At 43.0% G+C, this 16,040-nt stretch overlaps 1 protein-coding gene across 4 annotated transcripts in view; it reads left to right on the forward strand.

The window, feature by feature from the left end:
* MED13L (mediator complex subunit 13L) overlaps positions 1 to 16,040 on the forward strand; it is a 168,797-nt gene that overhangs the window by 113,546 nt on the left and 39,211 nt on the right. For 3 of the 4 annotated variants that reach the window (XM_040080439.1, XM_040080440.2, XM_040080442.2), the window contains 4 exons: positions 9,217 to 9,362; positions 10,412 to 10,606; positions 11,003 to 11,194; positions 15,117 to 15,279. In XM_040080439.1, coding sequence (XP_039936373.1) covers positions 9,217 to 9,362; positions 10,412 to 10,606; positions 11,003 to 11,194; positions 15,117 to 15,279 — 696 coding nt within the window. Of the gene's footprint in view, positions 1 to 6,487; positions 6,599 to 9,216; positions 9,363 to 10,411; positions 10,607 to 11,002; positions 11,195 to 15,116; positions 15,280 to 16,040 lie in introns of those variants that run through there. The other variant, XM_040080441.2, reaches the window with a different exon arrangement.

Consider the following 16,040-nt stretch of genomic DNA (forward strand, 5'->3'; position numbering starts at 1 on the left):
GGAGGCAGCATGTAGGAGCTAAATTATTTGGAGAGGATTCAGTGCTTGACTTAAATGTAAAGGGATTAATTGGTCTCTAAACTAGTCAATTAAACCGTGCTCCAAAAGTGGAAAGATCACAAATGCATGGCAATGAATAAATTAATGCATTTTTCATGGTTTTAGAATTTTCTACATGTTGCTTAATTTGTTTTGAATCATAAAAGTTATTCCATTAATTGTGTTCATGCTGCATAATGGACACACGTGAAATAATTTTGTGCAGCCATCCTCCTAAAGGACAGCTGGCAGCAGGCTTACAGCACGAATTTCAGTGTATTAGGAGGTGTTTACATCCTTTGCAGGCTCTTTTACACACCATACAGCAAAGGAGATCAAATTTTCTCTGAGACCATGCTGTACAGTGATGTTCAGATCTCTTAAAACTTTGTTTCCTTTCTATGTTGCTCATTAAACCTTGTGCTCTTCAACAGAAGTGTGGAGGGTATTTTATGCTTAGTCCGTGGTGGTGCTTGGGCAAGGTGTGCTGTGTAAGGAAATGTGGAGAGATTTAGGCACTTGGCTTTGCTTTGTCATTTGGGGGGGAGTTGGTTTTTTGTTTAATTCTATCAGGGTATGGTTGAGCATTGTTTCCTTCTGTTTTGCAGTAGTGCTGCTGTCCTGTCACATTTAAGAGCTCAGCTGCGAGTCCTGGGAATATTAAAGCTCTCCATCGGGATTCTTCTCTCTTTGTGTTCTGTAATTGAAAATACTGAGTGATTATGATAGATCTATAATCACGTAAAGATAGAAGATTTGATTTGTGGGGAGAAGTGAATTTAGAGGGGGATTAAGACTTGCAGCACTTAAACATCTCATTTCCAGTTGCCACTTCTGACTGGATGTGAGATGGTCAGAAGGTCCTCAGCTCCCACGTTCTGAGAGCAGGGCTGCCTCCTCACTGGAGAGCTCCTGGCTGGTGTTCACCTGCCAGAAAAACGAAACTTTGCTTGCACTGGAGAGTGGGTTTAGGGGTTTAATGCCTGGAGAGTCTGAATTTCTTTTTAAGGTTGTGTGAATCTGCAACATAAAACTCACAGTATAATGCTTTACTTCTCCTTTTCCAGGGAGCCCACAGTAAGCAGCACAAATCAAAACTGCATTTATAGATTTGAGATTTTGAGAACAATATTATTACTGTTATTATTTCTGTGTTGAACAACCTGGGTAACCACAGTTCTCCCTGTTGATGTACTTGCTTTGTGAATGAAACCGATAAATTTAATTTCACGTGGAGTGAACTGAATGACAGCAAGAAACGGACGTGTGTGGCCCTTCCTCCCCTTTGGTTTGCTGTGTTGTTTTTTTCCAGGAATCTCTTTTCTGAGTGGCCTTAATCTAATATAATGCTACTTTGGATAATAGCTCAGCCTCCGTGGGGTGAAGGGGAGAAGGGTGCATTAACCTACATTAGCAGGCAGGAAAAACAAGGCAGTGCTGGCCTGGCAGAGCAGAGGAGGAGCCTCTGACGGGCTGGGCTTTGTTTTTATAGCTCAGACGTGGAAAGGACGCACCCTGGTTGTGCTCTGGCTGCTGGCTGTGGTGACAGAGCCTGTGTGCATGTCTGGAGAGCATCCCTGTGACTGAGACTGCAGGAATTTAAATTGGGAGAGAGCAAATGAATTGTGGTGTCTGTTAACTTGTGAATTACTGGGCACTGTTACCATGCCAGTGCTGCTTAACTTACAAAGCAGGGAGGGAAGCCTGGCTGCTTGTCAGAAAATTAGGTATTTGATTGTAAGAAACACATGTATTTTCTTTTATGGGATTTTAGTTTTCATTGGTTTTGAGCTTCATTTTTAGGATTGGTGTAGAACTATCTGATTACCTTGAAAGAATTCAGATAAAATAATTTTAAAGCTTCACACAACCCCTCCCTAATTTAAACATGTGGTGCAAGCAGGAATAAGTGACAGTGGCTGCTTCACTTTCTTCCCCATGCTATGAGCAGTCTGAGAATGATCTGATGTTCACATCAGATGTACCTTGTACCTCATACCTGCTAGTCAGGGCTCTTGTAGAGCACTGACAGCTAGTTTTGTTCCCATATTTTTAGTTTTAAGGTCTCCCTAGCCTGGTTTGTGCAGCACTTGGTGGTTGTTCCAGCTCGGTGTTCCCAGGTGAGGGAATGTTTGCTTCCTGAAGAATTCAGAGCTGTTATTTGTAAGAACACCACGTGTGTTACATAAACAGATAGTGTGACCTTTCCAACTCTGCCTCCATAATCACAGAGTAGCCCTATAAAACACGCAGCAGTACTTCTCCATGTCACAGCATTCATTCAGCTTACAGGGGTTTTAGAGTAGTCATTTCTAACTGATGGCTGTTGAGATCAAAGCCATTTCAAGCCCAAACAGACTATCAGATGCATTAAATTTCTAGCTTTCTGAGCTAATAGTGATGTAAATCAAGACAGAATTTAGGTGAGTTTTAATAATTTGTTACAAATTTTTGTGGTATCCTGTGTTGATGCTCTTCTTAAATGTGCAGTTTTGAATCCAGTAGAGCACAGAGCGAATATTGGTGACAAACTCAGCTATGGCTTCGAGTGAATCTGTGCTACAAGGGCATATTAAAGTAAGGAATTGTCTAAAGCAATTACTAGGGATCACTAATGACTTGTGGCTTTACTCCTAGAGCAGCATTAATTTATGAAAATGAAGCTACCAGTACCAATGTGGTTTGATACTCCCCTGTACCTGAGTGTTAAATACTCTTTGTTTTTCTGCTGAATGTGATTTCATCACAGACTTCACACACGGTGTGAGACTGAGAACTGGGCTGACTTCACGTGGATGAAGTTAGCTGCTCACCGATGGCCAGTGTGCAACACAAATCTTAATAGAAAGGATAATATTTTTATCCCTTTATGAGGGGTAGAGAGAAGCCTTTTTCCAAAGCTTCTGCTGTGTTTGGGTTTGCGACCCACAGAGAAATCATTTTGACTGTGCCAGTCAACCATCCAGCTGGAGCTGTGAGCCAGAGTAACTGATAGCTCTGTTATCTGTGATAAAACTGCCACAGAAAGCTTCAATTTCAGGGAACCCAGCATTTAAACTTTGCAAGGCCGAGCTGTTAAGGAAAGGTCAGTTTATGCCTTAGGCTGAAAAAAAAAATGGCAATAGTTGGTTGGCGAACCTCCATCAGCGCTCGTCAGGCTCATGCTGGAGTTTGGGGTTATTAATATTCAAAAGGATTTTTTTCAGTCCTGATCTCCAGAGCACAACTGCTCATGACAGTTCTGAGGCCTGGGTGGTATTTAAGAAATGCTGAGACTAACAGCACAAAACCAGGGCTTTTGGGGAGATTCCACATGTAACTAACATGTAACTTATTCAGGTGCCATGAATAACTTATGGGGCACGTTGAATATATGAGCTTATCAGCCTGCATTCTTGTTGGAAACAGTATCAGATCTTTCATGGAAATGAATTTTTTCAAAGGACTCATTTCAGACCCTGTGTGGAAACTCAGTGCTTCAGACAGAGAGATGGCAGGAGGGTGATAACAGCAGGGATTTTAGAAGATTTACATGCAATTTTTCCTGATGTGTTGGTATTTTGAGTGTGCTAAAGCAAGAAATATTGCATCCATTCTGACAATCTTCTAGTTAATTATAATCCATTCTGTAGTTTTCACCAGCTGGTGCTATTGTTTTTAGAATACCTGGTAATGCTGGTACAGATATAAGCAAGTTCCTGATTCCTAAAGACATATATCTTAAAAAGCTCAGGATTTCCAGTGAAAAATATGTGTTTGTTTTGGCATTAACCTGAAAATAACTTTAATAACCTCCATGTTTCTTTTTTGGTATGCATTTATATAGTATTTTAAAGTCTATATCCTGTAGTACAGTAGAAATATGGTCACAGCAACTTACGTGTTTTCTAAATAGGGCAGAATCCAGTGTCTCATCACAATGAATTTTAATTCCTAATGAATATAATAAACTTGCAGAATCACTTTTTGGTACTGACATCCTAAATAATTCAAAATAGTTGTGGTTCTAAATCAGCACTGCTGTGAAGTGTGGCACAAATGTAACAAATAATGGACTCAGTAATCCTCAGTGCCTTGAGTTCCCTAGTGAGGTACAGTCCTGACTGCATCACTCACAACCCTCTGCCAAGGGAGGAATGTTCACTGGGATTTCACTGCAGGAATTTTATTTCAGGGATCCAGGAGACCCTTTGAGTTTGGCCAGTTTTATCTAGTATTGATTACATTTAGTAAGAATCAGATTTTATTAAAAAATGATAATTCAGCACGTAAAATTTTAAGTGATCTGAATTTCTGATACAGGAAAACTGCTTATGTTGGTCTGCTCTGTTTATCTACCCTACAACTTCTGCTTCTGCACTGCAGACAGGATTTTTCTAACCTGACATGCCTTCAGTGTTCCTAACTTTGGAGTGTTGGTGGGAGGATGCACAAGCTCCTCACCTGTTGAGCAGCACTGTTGGGTTGCTGTGCTTTGGTCTGCTGGTTTCAATCCCACTGGAGATGGATCCCAGCCCATTTCCAGAGCAGGAATCTTCTCAGTTCTTTCAAGTGAGTTGAGCTTTCAGCATGAAAACCAAAACCCTGCATAGCCATGCTCTGACTTTAATGTGTTTTATTTTCATGTTGGTAGATGTATTGACCAACCTTTTGTGCCATCTGTCATTGTCCCATATTTCTGAATATATGGGATAAAGATAAATTCTATCCTTGATCCAGGGACTTGCCTTCCTTTTTTTGCTCCAGGTTGCCTTTGGTATTAAGTGATATCAAGAGTTTGTCCCTGAATGTAGAGAAAAGAAATACATTGCAGTGGTTGTGGCAGCCCTGCTGCCTGATTTAGTTATTCAGAGTATTATTTTGGATTATTTCTTCAGTAACTATCAACAGTCTGAGAATGAATTCAGTTAATCTTAAAAATTGTGGGAAACAATTTTAGATCAGCATATTTTGACAAGTCACATTTTATGCACATGTGCAGCTGATAATAATAAACTTCAATGTTCAACGCGCAAAACTTACTTGATATAGAAAAATAAGGGTTTATTGTGAATATTTAGGGGACATTTTCACCTATTATGCTGTACTACTTCACTGAGGATCACGGGAATAAAACTACTCCAGTTGTACGTGGAAGGGAATGTCTCAATGCCAGCACCCTGGAGGAGCTCCTTATACGTTTAAATTATCCATTAATAAAAATGGAACCAAATATTGAACACTGCTTGAATACAGTGTAAGAATATGCTTATTTCTATGTGTAGTTTCCAGGACAAGCATGGGATGGGGTTGCTGCAGGACCTGTTCCTCCCTGCAGGAGCTGTGGGGCAAAGCTCTGCTTCCCTAAAGTGCAGACTCCTCCTCAGCAGGAGCACTGTCACTGTGTTATTTACTCACAGCCAAGCCTCTTCTCTGTTCTGTAAGCAGCCCAGTCCATCCCCAAAAAACCCAACCCTGGAGCTCTCCCAGCCTGAGACATTGGGATAAGCCAGGGCAGGAAATGGGAGCAGTTTGTCCCCCGTTCCCATCGAAGGTTACGGACGCTGGACTTGACCTTGCCTCCAGCACAGGCTTCATGTGGGTCTCGTTCCAAGTGGTCCCACAGTGGAATTCCTGCTCAGAATGGGCTGATGGGGTGTGCAGCATTTTCCCTGGACTCGTGCAGGTACTGCTGTTCTTACCCTGTCATGCTGCAGATCGATGGATCCATTGGGAGAAAAACCGCCCGTGTCCCCCAGGCTGGCAGCTCATCCTGGGCATGCATTTATACACAGGGGAGGGTGGGAGGCTGCTGGGGATGGGGTCAGGGAGGGAATCCCATTAGGGAGGGGTGTGTTGGCCTTGGCAAGGGCTTTGCTGGTGACAGCCGAGGCAGTGTTGAGATAGTAAGTCTGTAACACAGCAAGTGTTTAGATAATGTTATCTAAACGCTTGCTGCATTGTGAAACTGTTACCTTAGTGCTTTACTTCACTACTGGAAAAACATTAAAGGCAATTAATATGTATACAAAGTTTCTGTCTGTGCATCTCATACAGTTTTTAAAAAATCCAACAGAATATGTGAGACAACAAATGGACTTAGAGACACCATTATTAAAGATCTGGTAGTTCTGGGAACTGATGTTCTGTTCCCTGCTCTTTTTATTTCTTCGAGCTGGGGAAGAGAAAGATAACAACATCAAGAGACAAGGAGTCTTTGCAAAAGCAGTATGATTTAATCTGCAGCTTGGCCTCCTGTATTCTTACTCTGTGCCATACAAAAAGTAGTGACTTTGGGCAGAGATGTATCACCAGACATCAGTTTCCCTTGTTCATGAGCCAGCAGTGTGTTCACCTGAAGAAAAGTTGTTTCAGGTGCTGTGATACAGTGAAATAATTGCCCCACCTGGTTTCAGCTGGGTGTTCATTAGCCTTGGGACGAGCTCCAGCTGCCAGGCAGTGTCAGCCCTGAGCCCTGTTCTGGCTGCAGCACACAGGGAATGCTGGATCCAGTCAGGCAGGGAGTCCTTGCTTCCCCGGGATTGATGTGTGGGGTGGCAGAGCCCCAAGCAGGCTCCAGGTTGGTGTTTCCATGTTTCGGTGTGGATCTGTGTCTGGGGCTACAGCGGAGAGAAGCCGGCTCTGGGGGTCCCATGCCTGGTGCAGAAATGGGGGCTGGGTGCTCCTGGGAACCTGTGGTGTCCAGAAAACTGGAATTGTCTCATGCCTGGAAATGCTTTCCTTTTAGCTTTAGTTGTGCTTTTGAATGTGTGATTTCCCCTAAGGGCCAGAAAATGGCCTGGCCTTTTTTTTGTTCGCTGCTCCAGGTGCTCCTCTGCTCTCCTGGTGTCTATGAGGAAGCTTTCTCTGCTAACACAGCAGCCTGGCAGGGCCCTGGAGCTCCTGCCTGGGCCACGGTGTGTCCTGCAGGATCTGGGCACTCAGGGAGTGCCTTAACTGGTGCTGCCACGTTTAAGGCCACTCTGCGCTGGAACTGAAACTCTGCCTTCTCTAAAATCAAAGCAGGCAGCCTTTCTTCTCTTCCTTTAGTGGGAGCTTGTTCAAGCTGAGGCTTCTCTGGGGATATTTATTTCCAGAATACTTAAGAAGAGGTGATTTATGTACTGGACTGTTAATTTACTGTGGTGTTGGAGTGTTATTGACTGTAGCCGTGTCCAGGTGCTGCCATCTCCTGCCCAGACCCCACTGTGACCTGCTCCTGTCCTGTTGCTTTAGCAGCTTTAAAGGAAATGATTTTATTTTGCTCTCACTTATTCTTCTGTTTCAAATTTGCCTTTCGATGCCCTCTTTTTTGTAGTCCACATCAAACAAGTGATTTGACTGTTTTCCTGATGCCTGTGCAGTTGATGAAGCTATTTTGGGGTAGCTGTGACTTGAGGGCTTTCAGATCCCAGTGTTAACTTTGAGGAGAATTAAAGCAGCCATGCAATTTATTGGTCAAAAAATAGAATGAATCGTACACAGTCAGTGGCTTTGTGGACAATTGCTTGTAGAGTAAAGGAGAAACAAGAGGTTGCCTGCAGCCTGGAGGGCAGGGCATGGGAGCTCCTCTGCAGAGAAATATGTATTTTAAATGTGCTCAGCCCTGAAATTGTTCTAAAAATAGGACCGATATGTACAAATATAGAATTGTTAAATTTTCACAGTGTTTTTCTAAGGAACTTTTAGTGTCAGTCCTGGCATCTAGCTCCCAACTGAATTTTCCAGGTATGTCAGGAGGTTGCAGTGTTTGGGACAAAGCAAGCTTAGACACTGTGCACTGCATGACAGCAAGGGATTTTCAGGGAATGGTTTCAAGTCCTTAAATAATTGGACTTTGCTGTAATTTAGTATTTCTTGTATGTGCAGAAATCCATTGTTCATGGGGTTTTATTACATTAATTGATTTGCTTCTCTTCTTGGGGCAGGATAGAAATACCTGGAGTCTGACCTGTTTTGTCCCATGTCCTGTTCCTTCCCCCCCATAACTTAATGATCAATTTACCCAATTTACCACTTCATCACCGGGGATAGTGAAATTTCTTTCCTTTGTGAAAATTGAAATATAATGAAACCTTTTATTTAGTGGAATTATTGTTCCAAAGTACTTCAGAATTGTGGATGGCAGCGCCGGGGAAATGCAGCTGTTACCTGTCATTTCAGTAACCTTTTCTCTCCCGATTTTTCTCTGCTGAACTTTTTCTTCTGGTCTCTTTTTGTGGTAGGATTTGAGGCTCACAGAAGAGTAACTTGGACTACAGGCTAAGTTACTCTGCCCAATGTGTGGAATCATCCAGAGATTTAGTGAGATTAGAGCAGCTATTCTAGAGAGCCCAATTCTAGCCCATCAATGCCTTTGTTTAAAAACAACTGGCAGCAGTAGCAGAGCAGTTGGCTGACTTAGACGCTGAAGTGGAATGGTTGTAGTCACCTCTGGTTTTTCTTCTCGGTGCAGGTAAGTGAGGGCTGTGTGTAAAACACAGGTCCCGTTAGGGCTGGCTCTGTGCCAAAGCCAACACCCATAAAACTCTGCACAGCTCTTGAATTGGACAGGAAAATCTCTGCATGCTTACTGCAGCTCTGTACATTTTTAGTTGATTAAAATGGTGATTAAAAACATGAGATGTGCTTTGGCTTCCTTTTTGTTGTGGCTTTGTAGCAGGGGACTATCTAAGCAAATAGTTTGCTGTGATGGGAGTCACTATGGGTAGAATGAAGTGAAAACATTTTTAATACCATTTGTTTCAAGTTCAGTTTTGTCAGCAGTGGCAGTTCCATGGTTCACCTTAGGTTGTTGACAACTTTCTGTAATATTCACATGCTTTTATATTTTTTAATCAAGATTCTCGTGAGATGTTAAGCAAACATCTTTCCTATTCCTTTGTTATTCCTTTTCAGCTGGACCTCATTGTGGGGTTAACTTTGAAGAATTTCTAAAGACCCGTCATTTTACTGCTTGATTGTTGGTTAAAATCCCATTTATTTGTAATGAAACAAGTAGGAAAACACCAATGAGACAGCTGCCAACATTGCCCATTATTTGATTGGTGACAGATCCCTGTGTCGTATGCTTATCAGCCAGGCAATGAACCTCAGTACAGGACAGGAGGGTGTTGCTTGGCCCCCGAGGCTCTGAATTTCCCTCCTGGAGCCCATTAACACCAATATTTGGGGTTTTTTGTCTCCTCTCTCCTGCAGCGAGCACTTGTCGTGTGCCTTCACGTTCTTCCTGCACGGGGAGAGCAATGTGTGCACGAGTGTGGAGATCGCCCAGCACCAGCCCATCTACCTGATCACCGAGGAGCACATCCAGATGGCTCAGTCCTCCCCCTCGCCCTTCCAAGGTACCGAGCTTTCCGGGACATCAGCCCTGTGGGCGTGATTCTCCAGAACCTTCTATCCATTCGCATTGCTGGGAACCTTACGTGCCAAGCAAATCAATCATTTCAGTTGAAAAAGACTTAGTATTTAAGAAAATCGGTGCGCCCCTGAAATTTTCTGACGTGGGCTTTCTGCGAATCCTCTGTGGATGCAAATAGCGAGCTTATCTGGTTCAGGACTGCTTTTCCTTCATGCATTGGCAACTATTTACTGTTTTATTTTAAAAACAAGGGGTGGGTAGGTGTGAAAATGTAGCAGAAATAATGAAAAACTTTAAGTATCTGTGACTATTTATTTGCCAGTGTAAGAAATTAAAATTTTACAGAATTAAGTTGATGGCTTAGTAAATTCATAGTGCAGTTTCCATGTGATGCTCTAAAAAAAAAAGAAAAACATTAAGAATTTTGAGTCATTGCATTATGCTGTCTACTACAGTCTGAAATTATAATTTCAAAGCAATTAAAGCAAGAAATCTTAGTAAAGTTCAACATAGAGTAAAAAAACACCCAGAGACACATGGACTGATCATTTATAGAGATGTTTATTTATAGAAGCTTTATTGAAAACATTTCGTGTCTAGATGTAAAGCATTGACAGAGGCTCAGGCACTTCAGTCATACATTTTATTTCAGTGAGCTGAATTCATGACTCAAATCAAATACAACTAAAAGCAAAACTGAGTCAGAATGGAAATACCTGTTAAGCAAGTAGTTTCCTTACTTGTTGTGACTCTTCTTTGTGTATTATCTATCATTTTTAATGCTGAGAAGTCTCAAATGTTCCTGGCCTCTCTTTTCGTGAGTGTTTATCCCTGAGTGCTGTTTCACTACACTGGGGTTGCTGGAATTCCATTTGCTGTGGAAATTATGAGCCCAGACTGCCACGGGGTGCTGCTCAGGAGGACTCAGTGCTCTGCAGCTTTCGATTCACACCTGCAGCGTGCTGTGGGACTGTTGTTGGTTCTCCTGCCGTGCTGCTGAGTCCTTCAGGGCTGCTGTTCGTTGTGTTGCAGTGCTGGTGAGTCCTTACGGCTTGAACGGGACCCTCACGGGCCAGTCCTACAAGATGTCAGACCCCGCCACTCGGAAGCTGATGGAGGAGTGGCAGTACTTCTACCCCATGGTGCTGAAGAAAAAGGAAGGCATGAAAGAGGAGGAAGAGCTGGGATATGACAACGATTTCCCTGTGGCCGTTGAAGTCATTGTTGGTAAGTTTCAATATTCTGCCTGAAGGATTATTTTCTTCCTCGTGATTTGAAAAAAAAAAAGAAAAAAAAAGTCATCTAATTAATCAGAAAGAGCCATTATAATTTTCCTGTATTCTCTTGTAGCTCTCTTGACACCAGAACATCTGAGTAGTTCTGTCGCCTCAAGCTTTTGTACTCCCTATATCCCACATGCCATTATTCACTGGATGGAGCTACTTCTTTCAGCTCTGTACTGGTTACAGAGGGCTGGATGTGTATTAGCGTGGAAATTCCTTAACTCTCTGTATTTCAGATAATAAGTTTTGTCAAATTGACATTGAAAACAAAAGTGGAAGTAGCTGTGGTTGCTGGATATTATCAGGTGTGTCTAAGACTTGCGCTTTTCCGTCTCTGCAGGGGGTGTGAGGATGGTGTATCCTTCAGCCTTTGTTCTCATCTCCCAGAGTGACATCCCAGTGTCACAGAGCGCTGCCAGTGCTGCAGGCCATATAAATGTGGGACAGCAGGGGCTTGGAAGCGTGAAGGATCCTGCCAGTACCTGTGGGATGCCCCTGACGCCCCCCACCTCTCCAGAGCAGGCTGTTATGGGTAAGCAATGGGCTGGGGAGACGCAGTCAGACTCTGGGTTTTGCTTAGCTCCTGGGGAGGGCATGTGTGAGCAGGGGCAGGGTAAAGGCAGGCACGGGAGGAGTGCTGGGGGAGGACTTTGTAGGTCTGTGGTAAAGGAAAGCCGGTGCTGTGAACACCCCTTTACCCAAAATGGGGTGAATTTGGTTCCACCCCCTTTCCTGTAGGTACATCTGTGTGCAGTGCTGCAAAGCAGCACAGAAACCTCTCACCACTGGGCAGCTTTCTACTTGAACTTGGAGGATTTTTGAACCCGTTGGGCAGCACTTATTAAATTTCACAGAGCAATGGAAGTGTCAAAGACACAAAGGCCCTACAAGTTACTGTGAGACTGTGCAGCCAGATGGGGCTAAAGAACCCTTGTTATACCCTCACTGAGAAGCTCCCAAGCTTAGCCTTTATGAGATGGTTCTGTCACATCAACAGGGTCAGTCCTGGAATAACAGAGTCATTGAGGCTGGAAAAGATCTCTAAGGTCATCAAGTACAGCCTTTGAACCCTGATGTAAAACCAAAGAAAATATGTCTGGATTCACTTGTCCATGATTACAGCCTATAGATGAAGACAATCAAAGTATTTAGTATTTACTGCTAATTAAGACAGAATATGAGATGTAAATTCACTTGGAATGGTGTTTTTCAAAGAAACTGAGAGTTAAGCAAGAAGCCAATTAATAACTAACTGAAGCAAGACAATCACCATTTAAATAACAATCTATTCAAGTATTGACGCATATTTTAATGTGCTATTGTATTTTAAAAATTTTCAGAACCCTGTTACATTTGTTCAGTATCACAAGGGGGATTCTATTTTTGAATATTTATAAACTATCATTTATATAAAAGTGTTCATGTCCAATCTGGCAGTCACAGCTTCTGTTTGATCTCTGCTATTGTTTGAGGGCAGTATGAATTTGTATCAGAGGGGTGCCTCTCCAGGAAAACAATGAAAGGATTCTTTTTTATCAAAAACCATTTTAAAAGACCTTGAAGAACTGGAGAAATGGATTGGAAAAGCATGTCATGCAGTCCAGAATCACTAATGGGATTCATAAACTGGATTAGTGTGAGGCACAGGAATAATACTTCAGTTCTGCCCAATACTATTTGAAATGTGGGTTTAGTGCCATGTCCAGTTTGGAGCACCTAAAGATGTGGACAAACTGACTGGGGTCCAGGAAAGTCTAGTGAGAGTGATCCTGGCTTTTGCCAACAGGACCTCCAGGAAAAGATGGACAGAACTGAGGTGGTTTAGTCTAGAGAAGTGGAATTTCAAGGAGAAAAAGAATAGGCTCTTCAACCAGGATATAATGCATCTAAACTGGAGCAAAGCTAAACTAGGTTAAACAGGAGGAAAAACTTGCTCTGAGAAAGAATAATGGAATACTGGAGTAAATTGGCTGTTGGGAAGCTACAGAAGTTCCATTAGCAGAGGGATGATGGGTTTTGGGAGGTTTGGTGGGGGCCTTTTGTAAGGTTGTTTTTAAGAAACAGATTAGTTAAATTTGTTGATCCAGCTTTAAAGCAAGGACTGGACTAGACGATCTCTTCAGTTCTCTTTTAATCATATTTTCCACGGTTGTATCTAAAGTGTGTAACAAAACAAATTTGGAACTGGGCAATGGCATTTTTCACCAGTGGAGCCAGTCTGGACTGCAGGGGTTGTGCGGTGGCCTCTGGTGAGGGGCTGCTGTGTCCTCCACTCACTGTACCCTTACCTGCCATAGGTATCTCTGTGTGTTCCAGGGCTGTGTCAGGGATGTTCATAGATAAAAAATAGAGTCAGTGTGTGAGAACAAAGTGGTTTTTCCTGCTGTGCAGTTCTGTCTCCTGTTATGCTGTATATTGCTGTACTGTATAGTATAAAATATTACATAATTACAGGAAGCAATAATTAATGCATTCTAATGTAACTTGAAAACCCTGGTAGTTCCTTGGTTATCCTCCCATGCCTCCTGTCCTTCCCTTCCCTTAGTCTTTTCCTTGTTTTCCTCCTGCTGTTGACACGTGATGCCTCTGTGTGCATGTGATGTTTGTCTGTACACACCTTCTTCTCCAAAGGAGGGCACACTTGCCAATTCTGACCGGTTTGTTTTTTGCTCATCTGTCAAGTTCCCACTTGTTGGAGAACGTTTGAAAGCCAGTGAAAAACATGGTTAGAGGCACAAGCCTCAGTGTGGCCAGGGATTTCAGTGTTGGACTTTACAAAAAGATAATCAGGGAAGATCTAACTGGAGAAGGAAATATGTAATGTGAGGAATGAAGGAAGATGCAGGGTTAGGCAGCTTGTGCACCGTTTCAGAGGTTGTGTTTTGCAAGTCACCTGGTGGCAAGCAGCAGGATTCCCTGCTAGCTGCAGCGATGTGCAGCACTGAGTCCCTTCAGCACTTCACACTTGAGGCTGCTTGGATTGCGTCAGCAGGAGGACGAAGTGTTCTGTACCCTGGTGTGACCTTGTGAAAATGCAGCACATCCCTCCTTGCTGTTCCAGCCCCAGCCCAGAGCAGGCACTCCGTGCCCAGGCCGGTGGACCCAAAGCTCCCTCTGCTGCTGCAGCTGGGGCTTGGCAAGATGGATGTGCTGGAGTTCAGCTAAACAGAAACACATTGCAGGGCAGGAAAAGAAGCATCTGCTTGTACAATGGCTGGTAAAGGCTTCTGTATCACAGGAAGGAATGGAGTGCAGAGAGTTTTCAGGCTCTCAAACATGTTGAAGTAATAGCTTCATTTGTTATCTCTTTGATAATCATACAGAAAATACATACTGAGAATATCCTATGCTGTGTTAATAGTGGATCTACTGGTGATAAGCTGTTGGGAATTTCTGTAGTAGTCTAGATCTCAACTAGAAAATCTCACCAAAGCCAGTTTTGATTTCTAGTGTTTCAATTCAAACATATTGTAAAGAAATGGCACAGAATTTCAGAGTGATTTGGGTTGGAAAGGACCCTAAAGTCAAACTCATTCTACCCCTGCCATGGCCAGGGACACCTTCCACTATCCCAAGCTGCTCCAAGCCCTGTCCAGCCTGGCTTTGGACACTTCCAGAGGTCCAGGGGCAGCCCCATCAGCTCTGGGCACCCTGTGCCAGGGCCTAAGCACCCTCACAGGGAAAAATTCCTCCCCAATCTCCCATCCATCCCTGCTCTTTGGCAGTGGAAGCCATTCCCTGTGTCCTGTCCCTCCATTCCTTGTCCCCAGTCCCTCTCCAGCTCTCCTGGAGCCCCTTTAGGCCCTGCCAGGGGCTCTGAGCTCTCCCTGGAGCCTTCTCTTCTCCAGGTGAGCGCCCCCAGCTCTCCCAGCCTGTGTCTGTAGGAAAGCATCAGTGATCCATTCATTTCCTCAGTGAGGTTTAATATAAAGAACTTACCCTTGCTTTGAAATAGTCTACATAAATGATTAGTTTTCTTAATAGATGCTTTTAGGACCATCCATATTACAATCAATTTTGTCTTTAAACCAACTCATCAAAGACTTTATAAATTCAAGTTTAACATCCAGGATAATAATGAAAAAGCTCTATCTGCACTATTTATTAGTGGTTCAGCCCAGGGCTGTAGGGGCTATCTGAAGTACCTTAATTTATTAGGGAGTGTATTTTTAATATATAAATAAATGCAGATATATAATATACAGAGTGTATCACATCACGTGGGGTGCAGTATGTGCACAGCTATTGCCCAGGTCTGTGGTACAGCTCTGTGCCATCTCTGTTACCTCAAAGGAAGTGTTGCTTTGAAAAGTGTTTTGTGAGGACGCTCAGAGCATTCCCCAGTGAATGTGAACATCGGTGTAGTCTGCAGCCTGCTAAGAGACTTCCAGGAAAAAATAGCAAGTGACAATGTGAAGAGCAGTTCTGACATTAATGCTTTATTTCTCTTGCAGGAGAAAGTGGCTGCTCTCAGAGCAGCATCAGCCATCCAGCTGTGCAGGAGGGGACAGTCAGTGTCCACAGTCCAAAGAAATCAAGCAAGATTACTCCCAAATTTCACAACCGTATTGTTCACCGTGTGTGGAAGGAGTGCATCCTCAACAGGGCACAGTCCAAGTATGACAGCAGTCCTCATGCTTTGCTTATATTTATAACCCATAATATGCAGCTAAAATTGTCATAGTTTGCCTTAATGTTATTCCTTACAAGATTTCTCTGCCACCAATCAGAGATAATGATGCCAAACAGCATTATCAAAGAAAATGTTGTAAATTTGTCCCTGTGCTCAGCTGAGAACTCCAGACACTTCCTGTTGTATTTACAGTTGTGTACTCTAATTTGACAGTCCTTGAGGGCACACATCCGTAGGATGTGCCTTCAGCCAAGTGCTCTCAGATTTAGTGATGGCAGCTTCTATCTCCAGTTGTAGTTACTACACTGCAAGCTGGGTGACTGCAGAACAGACTGTATATATTTGATATTTAGGGCTCTAAGGGGAGTATTTGTAAAGCATTATATGAGTCGGACTAAAATTTCACTTGAGAAGGGTGTATAAATTGATGTCAGTATCATAGACCTTTAGTACTGGAGATTTAAAGTGTATCATGGCATGGTGAGCCCTGAAATATTTATTTTTTCCTATTTCCATGTATTTTCCTCGCTGGGTATGTCAGACTAATTTCCAGAAACATGTTAAATGGCTTTCCCCTTGTTTCTTGTGCTCAGACTCCAGACAGAGTTATCTGATGCAGAGCTGGGACCTTCCTCCTACATAAATCAAACTGTAAATTTAAGGAGTAGTGTAGGGATCTGCTGTCAATTTCAAAGGTCAGGTAGAAGGAAGTAATTTATCTGAGGGTAACATATATGAATTTATG

Source organism: Hirundo rustica, chromosome 17 (assembly GCF_015227805.2).
Source record: "Hirundo rustica isolate bHirRus1 chromosome 17, bHirRus1.pri.v3, whole genome shotgun sequence".
NCBI classification, from domain to species: domain Eukaryota; kingdom Metazoa; phylum Chordata; class Aves; order Passeriformes; family Hirundinidae; genus Hirundo; species Hirundo rustica.